This window comes from Colletotrichum fioriniae (genome assembly GCF_027942845.1).
Source record: "Colletotrichum fioriniae strain IMI 355084 chromosome Unknown scaffold_2, whole genome shotgun sequence".
NCBI classification, from domain to species: domain Eukaryota; kingdom Fungi; phylum Ascomycota; class Sordariomycetes; order Glomerellales; family Glomerellaceae; genus Colletotrichum; species Colletotrichum fioriniae.
In genome coordinates this window covers 2,892,102-2,911,517 of record NW_027076838.1, presented here as the reverse complement: position 1 = coordinate 2,911,517, position 19,416 = coordinate 2,892,102, and the positions used below count along the sequence as shown (strand labels likewise).

Sequence of the window (19,416 nt, the reverse complement as noted above, 5' to 3'; positions counted from 1 at the left end):
GTGAGCGGCGCCTACGTCATGATAATTCCACGCCCGGGCAGAATGCCGGCATTCGATGCTAGTAGACTGCTGGATACAGCAATGTGTGGGATATCCAGGCCCCATCAAATCACCGTGCCACTCCTCCCAAGCAGACCACACCCATGGGGAAACAGTTGAGTTTTGTGGAGTTAACCATGCAAGTATTGGAGAACTAGACCTTTACCGCCCCTCAGGGTTTGTCAGCCCTCAGCTAGAGCTTAGGTTGCCATGCGGGTACCTTGACTGATGTTTGCTTGTCACGCAGTTTCCCACTCTTTCATGTTCGTGAGGTTCCTTCGGAATCCGATGCTGTTCCCATGATGATTAATGTGGAGTTTTGGGGTTCTTGTTTTCATACTGGGGTCGAGGCGCGAAGTGCTCAAGCGTCGATCTATTCGGCCCTTTTCATCACGCATTGGAAATTGGACGCGCAGCTTTTAACCATAACCTCATGCTCCGGGGTCAAGGTCATGTCATATCATAGCACAGGTTCAATCGTACAATGGGACATTCCGGATACAAAGTCATCGAGGTTTTTTTGGTTTCCATTCCATAGCCGAGGTCGACCTCGGTAGAAGCCCTGCTTCCGGCTTCCGACATCGCGAGTGTGAAGTGGGGAATTAAAAGTGAATGATCCGCTACTTGCGCAATTGAATCGAAAAGACATTCTTTTTCCTCTCCTTCTGTTCGATCTAACATTGGCTGTCTACCGATCAGTCGACTAGATCTGGTCATCAGCAACTATGTTTCTCAGATGACGTGTAGTAACGCCTTACGGGCGCATAGTTGGTCGTCACGACTAACTTGTTCGGCAATTCCACATTTGGGAACTCTAAGGTTTAGACGTCCAACCTCAATCGCAAAATGAGCAGAGTTGGCAGTTCTTCAAGACGAGTTCGGTTACCAGTTCGTTCAATGTTGGCAAGTCAGAAGTCTTCACCTTTCAAACTGTGCGAGAAGTGACTACTTATCACTAAGAGTCCACCGAGCGACCAAATGACTATCGTGATGTCTTCTAGGAATGAATCTAGAGGAACATATGTATGAAGACAGTCGTAATGAAACATCATGTGATGTGAGATACGAGTGCCCCGCTGAGGCTCAACTTATTGAGCTGTTCCTGACTACATTGTCGTCATGGGACACCTGCAAGATGCTAGGAATCCAGTTCCGTGGACCCTGCCTGCAGATGACCACTGGCGTCGATCGTTTGCGGCTCTCCTTGAAACAGCTGCCAGAATTCCATTCTATTCCCGCTTGGGTAATGGCGTGGCCGTGTGAGCAGCGGAGTGGCTGAGGAGAAATCGTTCCAATCATGTGAACACTTTTAGTCGAGTCAATAAACGTAAGCTCTGTGATTCCTGTAGGGCCTTAGTCTGATCTGATTTCCTCGACAACAACAAGGTGTGAGATCAACAAGCACCAAGCTTCCAAGGCCAGGGCGCTTTAAAAGCTATGATACCTTCCTTGGAAGCCTACCAGACTTCTACATGAGGGAAGACCTGAAGATGCTCGAGTGATCAAAGATACATAAGTGGGGAAGTGTCCCCTATTGTGATGGGTTACTCAGTGCTCGTAGTAAGCACTTGTTGACCAGCGCAACTACTAACACCTGGGCCCAATCCAGGTGCTTTATGAAGCCAAGATGAAGTCCAATGTTCCCAGCCTGTACTTCGGTCACGCTTGAGTAGCACGGGCAAAGCCGGTATTGACTGATTATGCTACGGTTGGTATTAGTAACTATCTCGTCACGTGCGTGATGACTACCGAGGTCCCACCGTTGGAATATGCGTCTGTCTCTACCTCCTTATCAATGCTTAGTTGACCTGTTTTAGGGAAGGTTGAGTTTCAGTCATATACTTTCAGTGACACCAGGTTGTGCATCAGGCTGGATCTGATATCCGCCTGCTAATCTCAATGCACTTAGCTAGGTTACGGTCAACTGCAAGTTCTGAGCAATTTTCCCAAACATGGATTGAGGTTCTTCAGCCATGATATCCCTTGAGCCTCTACAAATACTTAGACCCACACGTTTGGGTTCAAATATTGACTCTGTTCAGTTAACCTTATCTGTAACTCAGAATGCTTAAGTCATCGTCAGCAGTTCGCATACCTTAAGTACAGAATACATGTAACTTTCGAAAGGTTGACTTGGCCCTATGCTCCTAGATACTTTGTTAGTGGATGACCCCTGATCAATTTACTGATATCTCATTCTACTCTTGATGTCTAGTTCGGCATGGATCTTCATGTATTTTACATGCGCAACTTACTAATACGTCGTGTTTTACTATTATAGCCAAGATCGGATTGTTTCACTCAAGACTCAAATTGACCACTTGAACGGCATATCATTGTCAACTTCAAAAGTTAATATGATGAACATAAGCAGGCTAAGGGTTCTCCGCAGAATACCATTTGGTTATAAATGCCAAAATCAGCGATGATCCCGGCTCCGATCCCTCTGCCATTTTCCAAAGACATTATCCAATTGCCAGGTGGGCACTTAGTTCACTCTCGAACTGTTGATATCCCTATCACAGGGTAGTCGGTTCGAACCGCGGGTTGACGAAGAGGTCAATAGATCTATCTTAACTTCTGCGTAAGGTGTAAAAGGGAGGTTCCAACCGGAGGTTGGGCAGGCCGCGATTCTCATAAGTAGGGGTTTTAAGTGGTCCCTGCGTGCGCGGGCCCCCTTGCTTCGAGGTCGAATTGGACTTCCAATCCGACACGAACGTCACATGGGCTTCTTTCATGTTGGTTTGTGTTCGCGTCAAATCACGTCGCATAACAGTGTGACAAAGGGTTTTGAAATGAATGTGGTATCTTTGTATTATTAATCTAGAATATTAATCTATTCAAAGCCAAGACCTGTACGCGCGCTGGGACGAAGTTGTAATTCGCGGAGGAAATCCCTGAAAGTAATATCGAATGGCTATGGAGTTCTTAGGATGATGACGCCTTGGCTTCCTGGATAATTACATCGCTAGCCTTTTCCGACACAACGTACAAAGGTAAAGCAATGTAGAATCCGGGGATCTTGGGGAAAACACTAGCATCAACAACCCTGAGGCCCTCGGTACCGCGAACCTTGAAGTTGGTGTCAAGAACAGCCATCGGGTCATCGTCAGCGCCAATAGGACAAGTGCACGAAGCGTGGTGTCCCCATGCCTCGTCCTTGAGGAATTGCTTGGCGTCCGCTTCCGTGGAGGTGTTGGTACCGGGCCAAACCTCGGGGAAGCTGCCGTCGAGCGGGATGAGGCTGTCAAACGCCTTTCGGGTGAACTCGAAGCCCTCGTAGGTAGCCTGAAGATCCTTGTCGGCCTCTCCGTTACTGTTGACGCCCGTGTCGTAGTAGTTGAAGTTGATGAGAGGCATGTCCCTTGGATCAGTCGACTTCAAGGTCACGGTGCCGGCATTGTTCCTGCTGTGGGCCTTCAGAATGATCCATGCCCAGTGCTGTGCGTCCGCGAGCGAGTCGGAGGCGTATCCGGGGAAGTAGCCCTTGAACTTGGCCGGTGCACCGGATATGAGCAAGTCGGGCTCGTTCTCGGCGACAGAAGACTTAAGGATGACGGCAATCGCGATGCCGTTAGTGGCGTACACACCCTTAGTGATAGGCTCAAGTCCGTTCTGGTAGTCCTCGAGGCAAGGATCGGGAGACGTCTCCAGAAAGGTGCACTTGCTTGTGATGACAAAGTCGCTATTGGTCTTGCCAATGACGGTTGCTTCGTAGCGATCCTGCATGTTGGTTCCGACACCTGGGAGATCAACGACAACAGGAATCTTGAAAGAGTCGAGCTCAGCCTTCGGACCGATACCACTGAGCTTCAGAAGCTGAGGTGTGTTGAAAGAACCAGCGGAGATGATAACCTCACGAGTGGCATCAACGCTACCAGAGCCCGTCGATGAAGCAGATCCCGAGCGGGGGTCGGCGCGGTAAAGGCTAGAGCCCTCCAAGAAGTCGACACCAACCGCGCGAGGCTTGTCACCACTCTCATCAAATCGAATCTTGGTAACCTAAAGAAGGTTAGTGAATGAAACGATTAATCAGGTTTCATGGAACTCTGGTTCAAGGAAACTTACGAGAGTGTCGAGCTTGATATCAAGGTGATATTTGCGCGATCCATCGGCATTGACAGCGTTAGCAGTATCCAAAATGAGATCTCTTGGACCACCGCGGATAGAATCAGTCATCGAAAGCGGAACCTGGTACAATCCAGTCTTGCTAGTCTGACCAGGAGCATTGAGATCACGAAGGAGGACCTGGCCAAGACCAGTGACAGTGCTGAGCACTAATCCAAGAAGGCTCTTTCCCATGGCAGTAGCAGCAGATATAATCAACGACAGCAGCTTTTGGTCTTCAACCACGAGTGACAGAGAAGTGAGCGAGGTACCAAGCCATCCACTGTACCCGTGTCCGATGATGCTTGATGGAAGGTACATATTCTTCTCGATCTTTTGGAAGTACGAACGCATGTTGTCTGGCTTCCAGGTATCATCGCCGGTGAGGGTGGCAATGTTGGTCCAATCGCTGTCATGAGCATTGATGGTAATGAGAGCGTTGTGGCGAGAACAGCCTCCCAAAGTTCCGGCGCGAGGATACCAGACACCGAGAGGGGTCGCTCCAGCTGGAGGATCAAGTCCGACGTAGAAACTGCCGTCGGGCATCTCGTACGTCATCTTGGAATCTCTCTTCTGTTGCTCGAGATCAGGGTAGTGGTTGACCTACATGACATTAGTCAAGGCACTTTCTATCGCGCTCTCTGCGTACTTAGATGACTCACAAAGTAGTTCCATCTTGTGTCCTCGAACTCAGTGGACATAAGGTGAAGAGCCGGGACCTTCTCCGTCCATGAGTCGCCTGAATCTCCTCCGGCGTCAATCAGCAACACCTTATATCCAGCGATGGCAAGATTGGCTGCAACTGGGCCTCCTCCAGGACCCGAGCCAACGACGACATAGTCGTAGTTGTCAAGAGTGGTGTTGGCGGCGCGTCGACCAATGAAAGGCTCATGACGAGGCTGTTGTCTTGTAGTCTTCCATGGGACAGCGCTAATGAAAAGGTCAATTGGTTGGGTCTCCAGGAAGAAGGCTGCTTATGATGACTTACATGGAAGAGGCCGAGTCGGCCAAAACAGTAACGAGTGTGAAAAGGAGTGAAACGCGCATCTTGGGCGCTTGGCAACACAAGCTGCTGGGAAGAGAAAAAAGAGTGACAATGGGTCAGATGGATACAAAGGTCTCAAAACATCGAGTCAGACCGAAGATGAGTCGCATTTGAAAGCTTGATATTCTGGGCCAACGGCAGTGATGAGACAGCCTGGAAGGAAAAGAAAGGAGAGGTCAGCCATTAGCTAAGCAGTGTTGATAAGTGGTCTAGTAACAAAGCCCTGTCTTTGGGAAGTGAGGCCCATCGGAGAACTGTCAGTTTAGGGGATGGGAATTATCCGAGGTGACAGGCCTCAGGAGATGCCGTGTTCCTGCTCCGCTATAAGATGCCGACTTCTGATGTTGATCGTCCTCAATGACGACTTCTGTTGGGTGGACTGCTCCGCGGCCACGATGGCAACTGTGTTTCCCCTCTTCGTGAGCCAGGATGCCAACCTTCGAGAGTCCTCATGGATGAGGAGACCCAAGCCTGTAATGCCCTGCTCATTCGTCAACACGAGGGCAGAAGGTAAGTGGGTTAATTCTCAGTGCCGATGCCACCCTCCAATACATGGATTGCGGAAAGGTCAACAGAGCCGATTTGGGAGTGGAAGAATACAAGGTTAAACAGGCTTCCGCATTCAGTTTTGGTCACTTGAGGAGAGCCATGAGCCCATGCTGGACAAGGAATCGAGGCCACGGGAAACCTTAGATGACGCAGCAGAAAGTTTATTCAGGCCTCTTGCGATCAAAAGGAGTTGTTGGCATAAAAGCTGCCAAGGAGCTGATATCGACGATGCAACGCAGACATAATGCTAAGTTCGTCGGAAGACGTTGGCGTAATTCGAGATGCTTCAGCATCAACAAGGGTTGCGGGCGCGAGGGAGCCGATATGCGCTCCGACAATGGCTTTGCAGGGAGGTTGACTCAGACATTGCTACGGGCAGTCTTTCTACGGACCGCTTCCTAGCCCCCGGCTGGGCTAAACCTGCAAGGCAGACGATCGCAATGACAGATACAACGGGGGGCTAGACCCCCAATAAGTCCCAAGATGGAAATGGTATAGCCCCCACCGCGTGCCACTGAAACTTTCGAGAAAGATTGATTCCGTAGGGGACGAAGATGAGAATGGGACTCTGGCGGAGGGATTTGCTCTGCAGAGAAAGTTTTGACGAGATAGGAATGAAAGACGTGAAGCTCCTTCACGGCAAAACAAGGCAAGGATCGGCATTGCGTTGAGGAGACCCTTGACAACGACCCATGTCCCAACGACCCTGCTCCACTGTTCGAGCTTTTATGTTTTCTGCTCAACGCTCATACTGGCTAGCGCAGTGGTCAACTGCCATAAGAGGATTGTCATCCCGTCAAGTGGCGTTCGGGTTTTTAGCGTATCCGTAAGCTAGGTCTGGGGTAGGGCTAATCAAGAGAAACATTTCCAAGGAAACATGACTTGATTTGGATGGTGTGGAACATGGGTCTCGGACTTTGACCTGGCGGGTAATGCGGACTGCAGTAAAGTCTCAAGGCAAGTGTTAACTTCCGTAATGACGGTATGAGTTATGTTTATGTTCTATGTTCGTAGGTGGTATCTCAGTGCAGCTTTATGCTGTCAAAATTAAGAAAGATAGTAGCAGGATCGATCCTCTTCTGTGTGTCTAAATATTGTCAAAGGAAGGAAGTGAATGAGTGAGAGTAAGAAACAGCAAGTGAACGCCGGCCAGTAAAAATTCTTCATGATGCATTGCTCACACAGATTCATGTGGAGTAATGGGCTTCTTTTCTGATGACGGGCGTGAACTGGGGTCTGTGAACGGTCCTGTCGTGAGTTCATGCTCGACGTAGGAGACATCATCCCGATGTCTCGACCGGACTGTGAACTCCTTGAGCACTCGAATAGCTGGTTTTGATGAGCCCTTGGATGAAACTTTCTGGGAGTTGGAGAGATCCTTCTGTTGGCTCGATAGATTGGCGTAGTTTGATTTGCCCCTTTGAGTGGTGCCAAACACCTTGGGGAAGACCAGACTGAATAGAGAGCGAATGGCAGGCATGCTGGCGCAGATAACGCCTACCGGAACCTCAATAGTGCTCCAGTATCCGACCTCGACGTAGTCCTCTGGCATTACGTTAGCTCCATTCTTTCTCACTGATACATTGGGTAGGAACTTACGCGTCGCGTTGCTGGTGGTTGCATAGCTGGCCAGCGAATGCAACCGCACCACACTCACAATGGTGACACTAAGTAAGTTGTCAGCAAACAGTTCTTCGGGATGGGGAATTTGTCAAGCATACAAGAAACCAACGCTGAACATCAGAATAACCATGAGCTTCTTCTTCGTGGACAGCGAAAGATTGTACAATTCTTTCAACGGAAGAATTAACGTGGCCAAGTCCAAGAGAATATTGATAATCGCCGCAGCCCAACCCTGGACGTTGATGTTGTTGCATTTTGCCGGGTATTCCTTGTCCCATGCTCTCCAGGCCCCATCGATCGGACGGCACTGAAAGATCGAGATGAGTTCGAAGGTGATGAAGTATGCAACGTTGAGCCCGATAAGAACCCAGCAGCCAAGTCTAATTTCTCTTTTGGGAAAGATTTTGAGGTAAAAGAGAAGAATTGAGATTTTGGTTATTGGCAAAGCTCCAAGGTAGAGAAGCTCGTCCCAATAGAAGAGCTGTCACTGGAAGTTAGTCAAGGGATTGAACATCTGCAGAAAAAGACTTACATAGAGAAATTGTGTCACGTCGTCAGGGTGAACATTCCAAATGTCCTTGCCCAAAGCAACTTGGGAAACTTGGCGACGAGTCAGCATCACGAAGTTTTAGTTGAACATGGAGTGACCTACTTGGGACCGAGAGAGCATTTAGTGGTATCATCATGCCCTGGCATTCTCTTAGTAACGCGGTAATTTCTGTAGGGCAGGAGGAGAGTTGACTTACCACTGCAATACACATAACCCAGTCGTCCGGCCCCCAAGACTGGCCACCCAAGCAAAGTCGAGCCATGACTCTCAACACGAACGCCAAAAGGCCGAGAACAAGAAAAACTACTCCAGTGACCCATACTAACGCAGTTCGGTCTCGTGAAGGGGCGCCGCAAGTGTGCTTGGAGTAGCTTTGAACCACTGGCAACAGTGTAAGCACATCAACTTTCAGTCAATAGTGGCAAGGAGTAACATACATAATGCCTCCCGAACAGTGCAATTGGAGTGCACACAGAGTGAAATCTTCTCATTCAGCTCAACATTGGTGCATATACAAGTTGCGTTTGTGAGGGAGCATAGCTGTGTTGCCAAAGTCACTGATTGAATGCATTGCAACTATTCCAATGTCAGTTCCAGGAGTAGTTCCAGCAGCCAGCCGGGTGCATGACTTACGCCGCATAACGGAGGAGTCTCCGTGGACGCGGGGGTATCAACTGTTTTGGACAAACCCCACACGCCTTGCGGTTGACACCATGCCAAAAGTAACAAAATAAAGGCAAAGAACTTCATGGTTTCTAGTCCCAGCTTTGAGGAGCTTGAAACGGAATTCGAAGAAGACGAAGGAAGGAGGAGGGAGAAGAGACGGAGAAGGAGGAATGAATGAATGACTGAACTCCGTCGGTATGAAGACTTATTCAATGCTCTTTCATCTTTTGATCCAAGAAGCCCCAAATCTGTGCCACATCTGCCGACATCCCGGCGTACGTTATTGTTTCCATTTCATCGAAGACAAAACCAGGTTCTGGGAAGTTAGCTGACGGCAGGGTTCGTTTCGATTTGTGGGCGGGTGCCCATCGACAGATACGGGACGCGTTGAATCATTGAATCGACTGCGTCAGACGGGTCCTGATCTATCTGACTTCCAATGGCGAAGGAGTCCTTGTTGGTCTTGCCACTTCTTGGCGAAAATCACCAAGCCCTACTAGCTCGATTGGTATATCTACCCTTGTGCATAATGAGCGCCCCCTAATCATCTATGTAACCCTCTCTGAAAGTCATTTTAGACATCATACTTCGAAAGCGGCAAGGCGAGTTTGTTGCATTCCTTCTTCTCCTGAAAGACCGTTGCCAAACACGTCAAATATGGAGCGGTCAGCCTTCCGGGATCCCATGTCTAGCGGGGTGCATTGTGAATTATGACAGACAGGGATCTGTTTCAGACCCTGCGACTGGGCCACGTGCTAGTCATCCTAGACTCTGCCATTACGACTTTAAGCCCACGGACTGTGGGTTGAGCTGGTGAGGCAGCACAGGAGCAGACGGCGAAGGCGGTGGGAGGCAGTAATCGCAGAGACCCTGTGCAGTGGATGTTTCTATCTCAAATTCTTTCTGTATTCCATGCCAGGTTTTTGTTGGAGATCTTCGTTGACAAGTGCTCGAATAGGAATCAGGAATACCAGGGTGACAAGAAGTTGCCCAATTACGTCTGACACTGCCACAAGTGCTGGGGTCTCGTAAGAATCTGCCCCTGATGTCTTGCGGATGGGCAGCACATCACATCCGTTGGACCATGGAACTGGAACCACTACAGCGTGCAGGGGCGCCGACCAGCGGTGTGCGGTTTAGTCGGGAAGCGTGAGGGCCCGAATCGGCACATTTGTGGCCTTCGGCGCCTCAATGCAACTCTGTAAGCCTGGGCTCTTCTCTAGTCTAAGTTGCTTCTAGCTGATCAGTGGGCAGTCAAATTGTGCAACTTCACAAGTGCTGTTGCTCGCGCTAGAAGACGTTGACGGAAGTTTACTGCGTTCCCGGAGAGTCCGTCAAAGTTTTGGAGACCTCAGAGTTCAAAAATGGGGCCATCGGGGAATTCGAATGCAGATCGCTCGAGTTATCAATCCTGGGCTGCCTCGATATGACAATTGCTCATTTCTTAAGGGTTACATGCTGGCCAGGGTGGCATTCGAGCTAAACTGGTAAAGTTTACTTGACAACAACCAACCGGGCAACCCCAACTATCACCCTGGGGAATGGGAGTCTCCTTTCCAACAGATTCATACCAGATTCCCAGTGAGTACTCCGTAGATTTGATGTTTAGCAGCAAAGAAGCCTTAGAAGATCTTTTTCCTATCATGACGAGGAAGGCGAAAGTGCCGGTGGGATTTGGGGGCCACTACAATCAAGCCTACGATACCTGACCACCCATGTTGTTTCTCCTGGCCGGCTGTCTTCCGATGCCCGCGATGAGGCCAACTCGAGTTGATCCCAATGTTTGGTTTCCGCACGTCGCGGAACCAGCGGCCCGTCAAACTTCCATAGTAAAAGGGACTGGCCAAGAATAATGTTCCGATTTCAAATCCTCCACCTCTAGATCATTGACACAAGCCCACCGGCAACCGTCAGTCATCCATCGTCACTCTTTCAACCCCACGTCATATCATTCGATTCTCACACTCTTTTTGACTTGGCCGCTTCAATATGAAGCTGCATTACGCTCTTTCTATTCTGCCCTGCTTCGGCAGCGGCGTTCTTGGGTTCCCCGCATACGCTGCTGATGCTCTCAGAGAGGAGCTCTCATCCAAGCTCTCCGGACATATCGCCAGCGCCTTCCATGAGGTGCACGAGAAGAGACTTCTATTTGACCCATTAACGACACCTATCGATGTTACCGGTGACCATAAGTTCATCGCACCCGACTTCAAGAATGGCGCCCAGCGCGGTCCCTGCCCAGGGTTGAATGCTCTGGCAAACCACGGCTACATCAGCCGCAAGGGCGTGACGAGCTTAGTCGAGGTCACGGCCGCTATCAACACTGTATTTGGCATGGGATTGGAGCTTTCAACGATTTTGGGAGTGATGGGAACTGTTTTCGTAGGAAACCCTCTCTCTCTCAACCCAGGTTTCTCCATTGGAGATGCTGCCAGCGGATCCAACAACATCCTCGGCAATCTTATCGGTCTCCTTGGTACGCCTCGCGGACTGAATGGCTCCCACAACATCATCGAGGGTGATTCATCCAATACTAGAGCCGACTTGTACATGACAGGAGACGCTTCGACAATGGTCATGGAGCAATTCCAGTCTTTCTACGACATGTCTTCCGGCGAGGGTGATTACAACTTTGAGTTATTTGCTGAAAGAGCCTCGATTCGCTTCAACGAGACTATCGCAACCAACCCGAATTTCTACTACGGTCCCTTTACCGGCATGATTGCTCGAAATGCGGGCTTTTTGTTTGCTTGCCGCTTGTTTGCGAACCACTCCACGGAGAATCCCACTGGCCTCTTGAGTAAGTTGTTAGCCTTTGTTGAGGAATAAAACGACATACTGATTCCCTTTAGACAAGGCAACTCTGAAGAGCTTCTTCGCTGTAGAGGGCGAAGAGGGCAATCTCACGTACAGCAGAGGCTGGGAACGTATTCCAGAAAATTGGTACCGTACGCCGGTGGACTACGGTTTGGTCCAGCTGAACTTGGATCTTCTCGCCTGGGTTGCCAAGTACCCCGAGTTGGGAAGGTACGTGTGTCCTAAGTTTCCAAGTTAGAAGATCAAGAAGCACTATGCTAACGAGTCTCGTACTACAGCATCGGCGGAAACATGGGAAAGGTCAACAGCTTTGCGGGAGTCAACCTTGCTGACCTTACGGGTGGTGTCCTGAACCTCACCAAGCTGTTGGAGGGCAACAATTTGCTGTGCTTCGTCTTTGAGATTCTCAAGACCGCCTCTCCAAACTCGCTGTCTACAATCTTTACCATCATTGAGGCGCCTCTCAAGCTTGTCACCGACACTGTTGGCGCTGCCATCCTCAACCTGGCCTGCCCGGCCTTCAAGGACATGACTGTAGGCGGAAAGAGTCTGGATGAAGGCCTCAAGGAACAATACCCCGGCGCGAAGATGGCTGACAACATTCTTTGAGATGGTCAATCGCGTCTCTGAGTGCCATGATTCAGAGTAATTTAGAGCCAACCCAGTATAAGCGACAAGACTATTATCAGCCGATCTATACCCTACTAGATTTAATTCATAATCATGCTGTTGAAGCAATAACATCGATCTCTTTTTGCTCTTCGCTTTCCAGGAAAGACGTAAACCTTTGAAGCGCCTGACTCTGCAGTGACTCAAAGATCACCAACGACACACTTTACTGCCAATAGAAGTAGGTAAACCAGCTTTCTTTCTTCTCTACGAACCCTGTCCTCGAGTGAAGTGTCGGTGATATTCATGAGAGTTCTAATCAGACGTCGTAGGAAGAGTCGTGTATCGACGTAGGCATCTTCCTGCCATAGTCTTAATGATCTTTGATTCAATTAGGAGTCCATGTCAAGTGAGCAGGCTTACGGTGCTAAGTATGCTTGTTGGTATAGCCATAGATACAACACCTCACCAGGCCTGAGAAACTACGCTTAGCCACAAATTGAATCAAACTTGACATGGAATTCATACAAAAACATATTCACAATTAAGTTCATAGACTCAGTTTCAACTCATCATCATTTCGTCATTCATCTTCTAATCTACATAGTCCATTCCGAACGTTTTGATACTTTTACAACTTAGCATGCTTCTCGTTAACCAGAACGTATCTGTAACGAGCGTGGCCTTGCTCCATGTCGACAATGGCCTTGTTGGCGTCCTTGAGCGGGCGCTTCTGGACCCAAGGCTTAACCTTCTTCTCAACAGCGAGCTCAAGCATCTCCTTGATGTCGGAGGGAGAGCCGATACCGCTGCCACCGACCTTGATACCGCTGGCGAGCAGAGTGAAAGCGTTGATGGGAGGCAGGTTTCCACCGTCGGGAGCACCGACCTGGATGAAGGTGCCGTAAACCTTCAACAGTCTCAGGTACTGTTGCAGGGGCATCTTCTCGCTGGACACAGTAGAGATGATGAGGTCGATGCTGCGGGCGTTGGTCTTGGACCAGTCCTTGTCGTCATCGGTTGCAATGTACTCATCAGCTCCCAACTTCAGGACCTCATCCTTCTTAGTCGCCTTTCTGGAGATACCAATAACCTTATCAGCACCGAGGGCCTTGGCGAAAAGCACAGCAAAGTGACCAAGACCACCAACACCGACGACACCCACAGTCTTTCCAGGTCCGCAGCCGTTCTCCTTCAAAGGAGAGAAGACTGTGATACCACCGCACAGCATGGGCGCGGCATCCTCAGAAGGAATGCCATCCGGAATCTTGATAACGAAGTGTCCGTTGGTTCTGTTGTAGTCGGCATAGCCACCCATGGCCTTGCCCTCATCGTCGGGGTAGACGGAGCCGTATGTGCTGACGTTGGCGCGACCGCAGTAGTTCTCGCGTCCGATGGAGCACTCGGGGCAGTCGGACTTCATGCAGGAGCGAGCCTGGGCACCAACACCGACGCGGTCACCAATGGAGACGTGCTTCACGTTCTTGCCGACGCGGACGGCCTTGCCGACAATCTCGTGTCCGACGCAGCAAGCTGAAGAAGGGAGTATATGTTAGCAAAGAGCAATGGACAAATGCCTGCTTGAAACCCCCGCGTCTTGAATCGAGGCGGGGTAAAGAGGGAAAACTCACGATAAGGGGTCTCAGCCCAGCCTGAGCGGAGCATGTGAAGGTCAGAACCGCAGATACCGCAGTGGGAAATCTCAATGTCGACGTCGTCCTCGGTCCACTTCTTAGGCTCGAACGCGCCCCATTCCATCTTTCCGTTGACACTGTCGGGGCTGTGGCCGAGCCATCCTTCGAACTTGATGTCGGACATGATTGTGTATGTTGTGTTGTGATAAGCTGACTCGCGTTGTTGGTATGGTACTGTCGCAGTCGGTTTTCGTCTTCAAAGCTTGTAGAACACTGATTGATCAGGCAACCTCTATCAGCGACTTGGTGAGGGGGACTGAGTTTATGTATGAACTTTTTTTAAAGCACCGAGGCCACGGTCCATGACGGCATCCACAGATGCCGCGAGCTAGGGCCCATTCCCCTTCGTTCATCATGTCATCAGGAACTCTCTTAACCGGAGCTAGCTGGAGTTAAGACGGCCCTATACCGAGTTTAAACAGTTTAGTGAGCTTGCCGGCATATCTACGGAGCCTTCCGACGCCCAGGGGTAGCCGTCAATGCCGCGGATGGGTTCATTTTCGTTTTTCGGTGGTTCTCTTAGCTTTTGGTCTGGCCTTTCTGGCGGTGTCAAGCTTCCAAGCTCGCTGGTGCTTGGGCCGGAAAGGACTAGCTTCGCCCGCCACTTCAGATGATGACGCAGAGAGGAGGGGTGAAATCTTCAGTGGGTTTTGTTCTTGGCAACTGAGACATGTAATTGGATTAACTTGTTCTAACCCCAATGCCCCTCCACGGTCAAAAGTCCGGATTTCCTTTGACCGCGGGGGCTCGCGCGAGTCAGATAAGCTACGTGAATTAGCTGACGTTTCCAGCATGAAGACCCACGGTTTCCGTGGATGAGGTTCAGCTGTTCGGCTCCATGCTGTTGTGCGGCGTAGCACAGCCTGTCAGTGACTTGGGGCAATGCAGGCCAAGCGTAATATCCGCATGTACTCCGTACTTCGTACACTTCCTCCCGAGCCAGACACCAGCACATATGGAGCTTTTCCATTCTTTTCTGCTGCAACCTGCTGACGGAGGCGCTGACAGACGTTCTTCTTGGCTTGCTGGCTTGTTTCTAGTTCTCTTTTCGTCCCACGGAAACATGTGCGTTAGTATGGTTGGTATGCACTAAGGTGCTTATTGCCGATCGTTCGGGACGGCGGCGTCGCGTATCATTCGATCGCATCGCAGATTTGCAGAATAGCCTTTGATTTCCCTTCAACTAGCCTGTGCCTTTGTATTACGCCGCTTCCGTGGCATCATTACAAATTCCTATATCCATCGGCGATAGGCGATGAGAAGGGATACCATCGGCGTTTACCTTGCATGACATGACACATTTGGCTGGTGGATGATTGATTTAGCGGTGAAGCTTGTTCCAGTCTCTCTCGTTTCTAATGCGCCTACCTATCCGTAGCTTCTACCAAGTTATTTTTACACTCCCGGACTTAAGAGCACTAAACTCTACAACGACGAGCCGAGGTGCAGCATGATATCAGAAAAGCCAATTAGCAAACATTCTATTGTGTATGTTCTTACGTGTAGTCACCATACTGGAGCGATGTACCGACAATCACACGCTTAGTCTAGGAGCTCGGGAGCGAGATTGAGTGGGTTTTCCCCGTGAAAGAAATCACAGGCTCTCTATGATCGTCAACCGTGACGTCGATGGTTACACAAAACATCAAGCACTGCCGAAAGAGCATGCGACAGCCGGGAGCATACAGTTGGATTCATTCCTCACGAATGAATGTACTAAGTAAGTATGAACATGAAGGTGAAGTATTTACATCTCATCAGACCCATTGGGCCTACAGAACTCAGACTGAACCCAGACTGAACCCACCCCCACCTCTACCCCGCCATCCCCGAAAGTGCTGCACCCTCCCCATACCTTGCGCATTGTTCACGATAGGGAGCGGCTGGAAAAGAAGAAGACTGTAATTTCTCAGAGACACTGAGAGTAGTAGTCATTCGACTTGGTACAGACGTAAGGAGATTGGCACGTAGTAGGCCCTGTCCAGCCAATACCACCGCACTGGCCCCAGCGAACCTGTCCGGCGCCAGAGGCAGCAGTACTCGTAGTCGCAGCAGCAGACGTAGTGGTCGTAATCAAAGTCGTCGCGCGGGAAGTCGTAGTCGGAACGGCACCAGTAGCAGCAGCAGCAAGGACAGATGAAACCGATGTATACGCAGGCTTCTTGTTAAAGCTCGCATCCCACAGAAGAGCATCGCCGGCACCGCTGAACGTCTCAGGGATCCAGCTGTACTTGTCGGTGAAGCCCCAGATGGTGACGCCGACGCACCCAGCAACGTCCAGGCAGGAGCCGACGACGTTGGCATAGTCGTTACCCTGTGTGACGAGGGCGGCGCTGGAGGCGGGCAGGCTGGAGTGGCGGATGTCGAGTTCCGTGTAGGCGACTTCGAGGCCGAGGGCGGTGAAGCGGCGGAGGGCGGTCGCGAGGGCGCTGCGGCCCGGAGTAGAGCCCACAATCAAGTGGCCCTGGAAGCCAACACCGTCGATGGGGGCGCCAGCGTTCTGGACGATGGTGACGGCTTCGTAGACACGGTTGGTCTTTGCGCCGTTGTACTCGAGGTTGTAATCATTGTAGTAGCTGAGCCGTTGAATTAGTGATGGTTTCTTGACAGGTAGGTAGAAACTTTTCTGGCTTACAGCTTGGCATTGGGATCGGCAGCCCTGGCAGCTCTAAAAGAGATGGGAAGGTAGTCGGTGCCGAGAACGGTGTAGAAGACGCTGGTGCGCCAGCTTCCGTCGTCTGCTGCGGCTTCGTTTACGACGTCCCAGGCGTAGCACTGACCGAGGTAGTGCTTCAGGACGTTGGAAATATGCGTGTTGATGACGGCAGTCAGGGTTGCTGCTGTCCACGATCCGCTCGAGACCCAGTTGGGGAGTTGAGAGTGCCTGGTCCCTGGTTAGAGTTGTGCACCGCCCATGCTCATACTTAAGGGATACCTACCATGTCAAGGTGTGGCATCTCAAGATCTGGCCATTTGCCTTTGCAATATTCGGAATCTAGGCGAAATAATCGAGTCAGCCCGCGCTCACTCTGATGGGTTCAGTCAAACCCCCATGTCCTGGTGCATCGCGTACAATATCTCCCGAGGTGTAAGAGAAGGTGTTCTGAGTAGGCTCGGTGTACGCCCATTTTTGTCCATTCTCAGGTACCAGGGAACCAAACTCGGCAGTGTTGTTCACAATTGCCATGTAAGCGGCATCCGTGGTTGTGCGGCGCTCATCGACGGCCGTGCCGAAGTACTTCAGACCGGCGCGGACGGCAAGGGTGTTGAGCTGGGCCGACACAAGGCCGGAGCCTAACAGAACCGCAAGAACAGCCTTGGCGTACATAATGTTCGACTCTCTGATTCTGATTGATGGTCGATGAGCTGAGTGATGCGCACGCGTCTGACAACTAGAGCATCATCTCTGATTGACATCTTCCCTAGGGCAGGCGCCGTAGACTTATACATGGTCTTGAACCACTCTATGGCGAGGGAGGTCTGACCCGGGATCACATTGCATGCTGCTTTCATCCTTTGTTCTTGGCTCTCATCAGGTTGCCTGGCCATCGAACACCACCTTGCAATAGTCTTGGATCCTGGACTTTCCCACGTGGGGTGTGGCATCGCCGGCCCGAAGGATGTGCTTCCCGCTGCTAATCACACACGCAAAATTTGGGGAAATCATCGTGAGGGTCCAGCATCAAGCAGCTACGGCCCTCAGATCTCCTGCAAAGACATTCATCCTTTTTACCCGGAGCGACCCTCTCTCTCAGCTCGATCGCGTCATGTGCAAACTTTCTGAGAAGTATTTGATGTCTCTTTGCACCAGATGGCCACAATGGCCGCGCAAGTCAGACGGAGCAACAGCAGCAGTGCCGTGGCCGTCTCTGGCAAACTGACTTGGCGCTCGGAGGGTGCTCCGAGAATTCCTGTGCCTGGGCTAGCGCGAGGGGGAGAAAGTGGGCATCCCGCATGCGCCGTAGGCCCATTTCCAAGATTTCTTTTTGGGCGCATGTGAGCGCGGGGTTGCTGTGCAGACGGAGGATACAGAAGAAAGAGTTCATTTGAGAAAAAAAGGCTACCATGGTGTGCACGTCGTGGGCGCCGTCGAGCTCATTTCAAGTTCCGGGTCCAGAAACCGGGATCTGAGGAAATTCCACCAGTAGCCACCCGCGCTGCGATAATGAAGTCCAAGTTCGAGGGTCCTTAATGAACGCCTCGATATTTAGGGAACCATGGCTACGGGAGGGTCAAGGGTAGGCCCAATGCCGGACTCCCATATTAGCCTGAATGTCTTTTACTTCGCCTTCCCGTTGGAGTTACACCGCAGCAGACGTCTATTGCTTGGCAGGACAGCCAATTTTGAGGGCGCATGTGCGCTTGTGAAGTTTTGAGGAAGAGGAGATTCACGATCAACGCCGGCAACTCAATGTAGAGATCAGGGAATGTGTCAGGAGCTGAAAGTCTAAGCACGCAACGATACGAAGTCCCTTCACGGCGATCTGAGCAGATTTGTGCGCATTATATTCATCATAAACAGGTCTCATGGCAGTGGAGACGGATTATCGCGAGGGAAGTCGAAGTAACCGCGTTTTTTCTCCAACTCTTTCAGGTGGTCTGTCTCCAACAGCATTTTCCCCACAGCGCACAAAACTTCAGCATTGCTCACCACAATTCTCTGTCGCGAAATGGCTCTCATATAACTCATAGACACCAGCTACTTCAGCAAAATAGTAAATCGTGCCTGCGGCAAAAGGTTCGTGATCAGTGGGAGGCTTGAACTCCCGGCCTTGGCATTACACAACACTTCAGATGAAATATTAGTACCACGCTCTAACCAACTGAGCTAACCGACCCGTTTCCGAGCTGATGGTGGAGAGCGGAGCGGCATTCAAGACGGAGAGAATTGCTCTCGGCTCCACAGGGACAACCAACCGCCTTGTTCACCCCAGCGACTGAAAACAAGGGGACACATTCGAAGACAAAGCTGGAGCAACTTGTCTCTCGCTGAGTTGCGCTTCTTTGAGGAGTTGACTGGGCCCTTTCCCTCTTTCTTTATGAATTCGTGGTTCGGTGGTGAGCAAAGACCTTACTCTACTAGAGTTGTCCAAAGGTTGGAGGTCGAACATACAGCCAGAAGGAACCTGCGTTTGTTTGGGCGTACCTCGAATGCTCTCACAACTTCAAGTCAGGTTCCACACCTCTGTAAACTCTCGCCGTAGAATAGCAAAGACAAATGTTTGGCCACTATATAGACGAACTCGAGAGTCCTTGGATGTCTACAGGTAAACGTAGTCGCAATAGCTTTAGTAAACTGCAGTTCGCCCTTGTCTTTCAACAACACTGGACAGCAACCTACGATGTCGCTTCAATCTGAGCGCAATCGATCGGAGCCACCATCCTCTTCAACTAACCGCACGCTTCCGGGTAGTCGGTGTTTACGTCGTCGGCCTGGTAATTTTTCCTTGCGAGTTTCCATCCGGGGTATTCCGCTCGATGCAGCGAATTCTGCAGAAGACGGTGGCATTAGCGAATCCGCAGAGTCTTTCGCAACCACCGGCACCGTCATTAGACTTCCTGACTTGGAGTGCTACCTGGGTCAAGGTTCGATGTCGATTGAGTGTGAGGTAGATGGCCAGTTCGTCATCACACCTTTGCGTCCGACTCGCACAAACAACAGTAGCGCGACCTCATCAGATGCAGGCTCTCTAGTACCCTCCTTGATCCGTCGTCCT

The 19,416-nt window shown here is 50.7% G+C and overlaps 5 protein-coding genes and 1 non-coding gene across 6 annotated transcripts; 1 reads left to right on the top strand and 5 right to left on the bottom strand.

Moving 5' to 3' along the window:
- Positions 1 to 2,967: 2,967 nt before the first annotated feature.
- Positions 2,968 to 4,704, bottom strand: N0V96_002602 (uncharacterized protein; the record flags this gene model as incomplete). The annotated part of the gene is made up of 2 exons (XM_053187362.2): positions 2,968 to 4,041; positions 4,108 to 4,704. 2 exons carry the CDS (start codon positions 4,702 to 4,704, stop codon positions 2,968 to 2,970), a joined length of 1,671 nt encoding a protein of 556 aa, XP_053054866.2.
- A 2,213-nt stretch (positions 4,705 to 6,917) lies between these two features.
- On the bottom strand, positions 6,918 to 7,292 carry N0V96_002601 (uncharacterized protein; the record flags this gene model as incomplete). The annotated part of the gene is made up of 1 exon (XM_053187363.1): positions 6,918 to 7,292. The coding sequence occupies one exon, from the start codon at positions 7,290 to 7,292 to the stop codon at positions 6,918 to 6,920; it is 375 nt and encodes a 124-aa protein (XP_053054867.1).
- Positions 7,293 to 10,568: 3,276 nt separating this feature from the next.
- N0V96_002600 (uncharacterized protein) lies at positions 10,569 to 12,005 on the top strand (the record flags this gene model as incomplete). Its single annotated transcript, XM_053187364.2, has 3 exons — positions 10,569 to 11,379; positions 11,432 to 11,606; positions 11,675 to 12,005. 3 exons carry the CDS (start codon positions 10,569 to 10,571, stop codon positions 12,003 to 12,005), a joined length of 1,317 nt encoding a protein of 438 aa, XP_053054868.2.
- A 631-nt stretch (positions 12,006 to 12,636) lies between these two features.
- N0V96_002599 (uncharacterized protein) lies at positions 12,637 to 13,823 on the bottom strand (the record flags this gene model as incomplete). Its single annotated transcript, XM_053187365.2, has 2 exons — positions 12,637 to 13,538; positions 13,637 to 13,823. The coding sequence occupies 2 exons, from the start codon at positions 13,821 to 13,823 to the stop codon at positions 12,637 to 12,639; spliced, it is 1,089 nt and encodes a 362-aa protein (XP_053054869.2).
- Positions 13,824 to 15,608: 1,785 nt separating this feature from the next.
- On the bottom strand, positions 15,609 to 17,027 carry XYN1 (Glycoside hydrolase, 10; the record flags this gene model as incomplete). The annotated part of the gene is made up of 3 exons (XM_065756569.1): positions 15,609 to 16,275; positions 16,335 to 16,590; positions 16,748 to 17,027. The coding sequence occupies 3 exons, from the start codon at positions 17,025 to 17,027 to the stop codon at positions 15,609 to 15,611; spliced, it is 1,203 nt and encodes a 400-aa protein (XP_065614938.1).
- Positions 17,028 to 18,442: 1,415 nt separating this feature from the next.
- Positions 18,443 to 18,537, bottom strand: N0V96_002597. The gene has a single exon. It is a non-coding gene; the product is annotated as a tRNA-Ile (tRNA).
- Between the last annotated feature and the right edge of the window lie 879 nt (positions 18,538 to 19,416).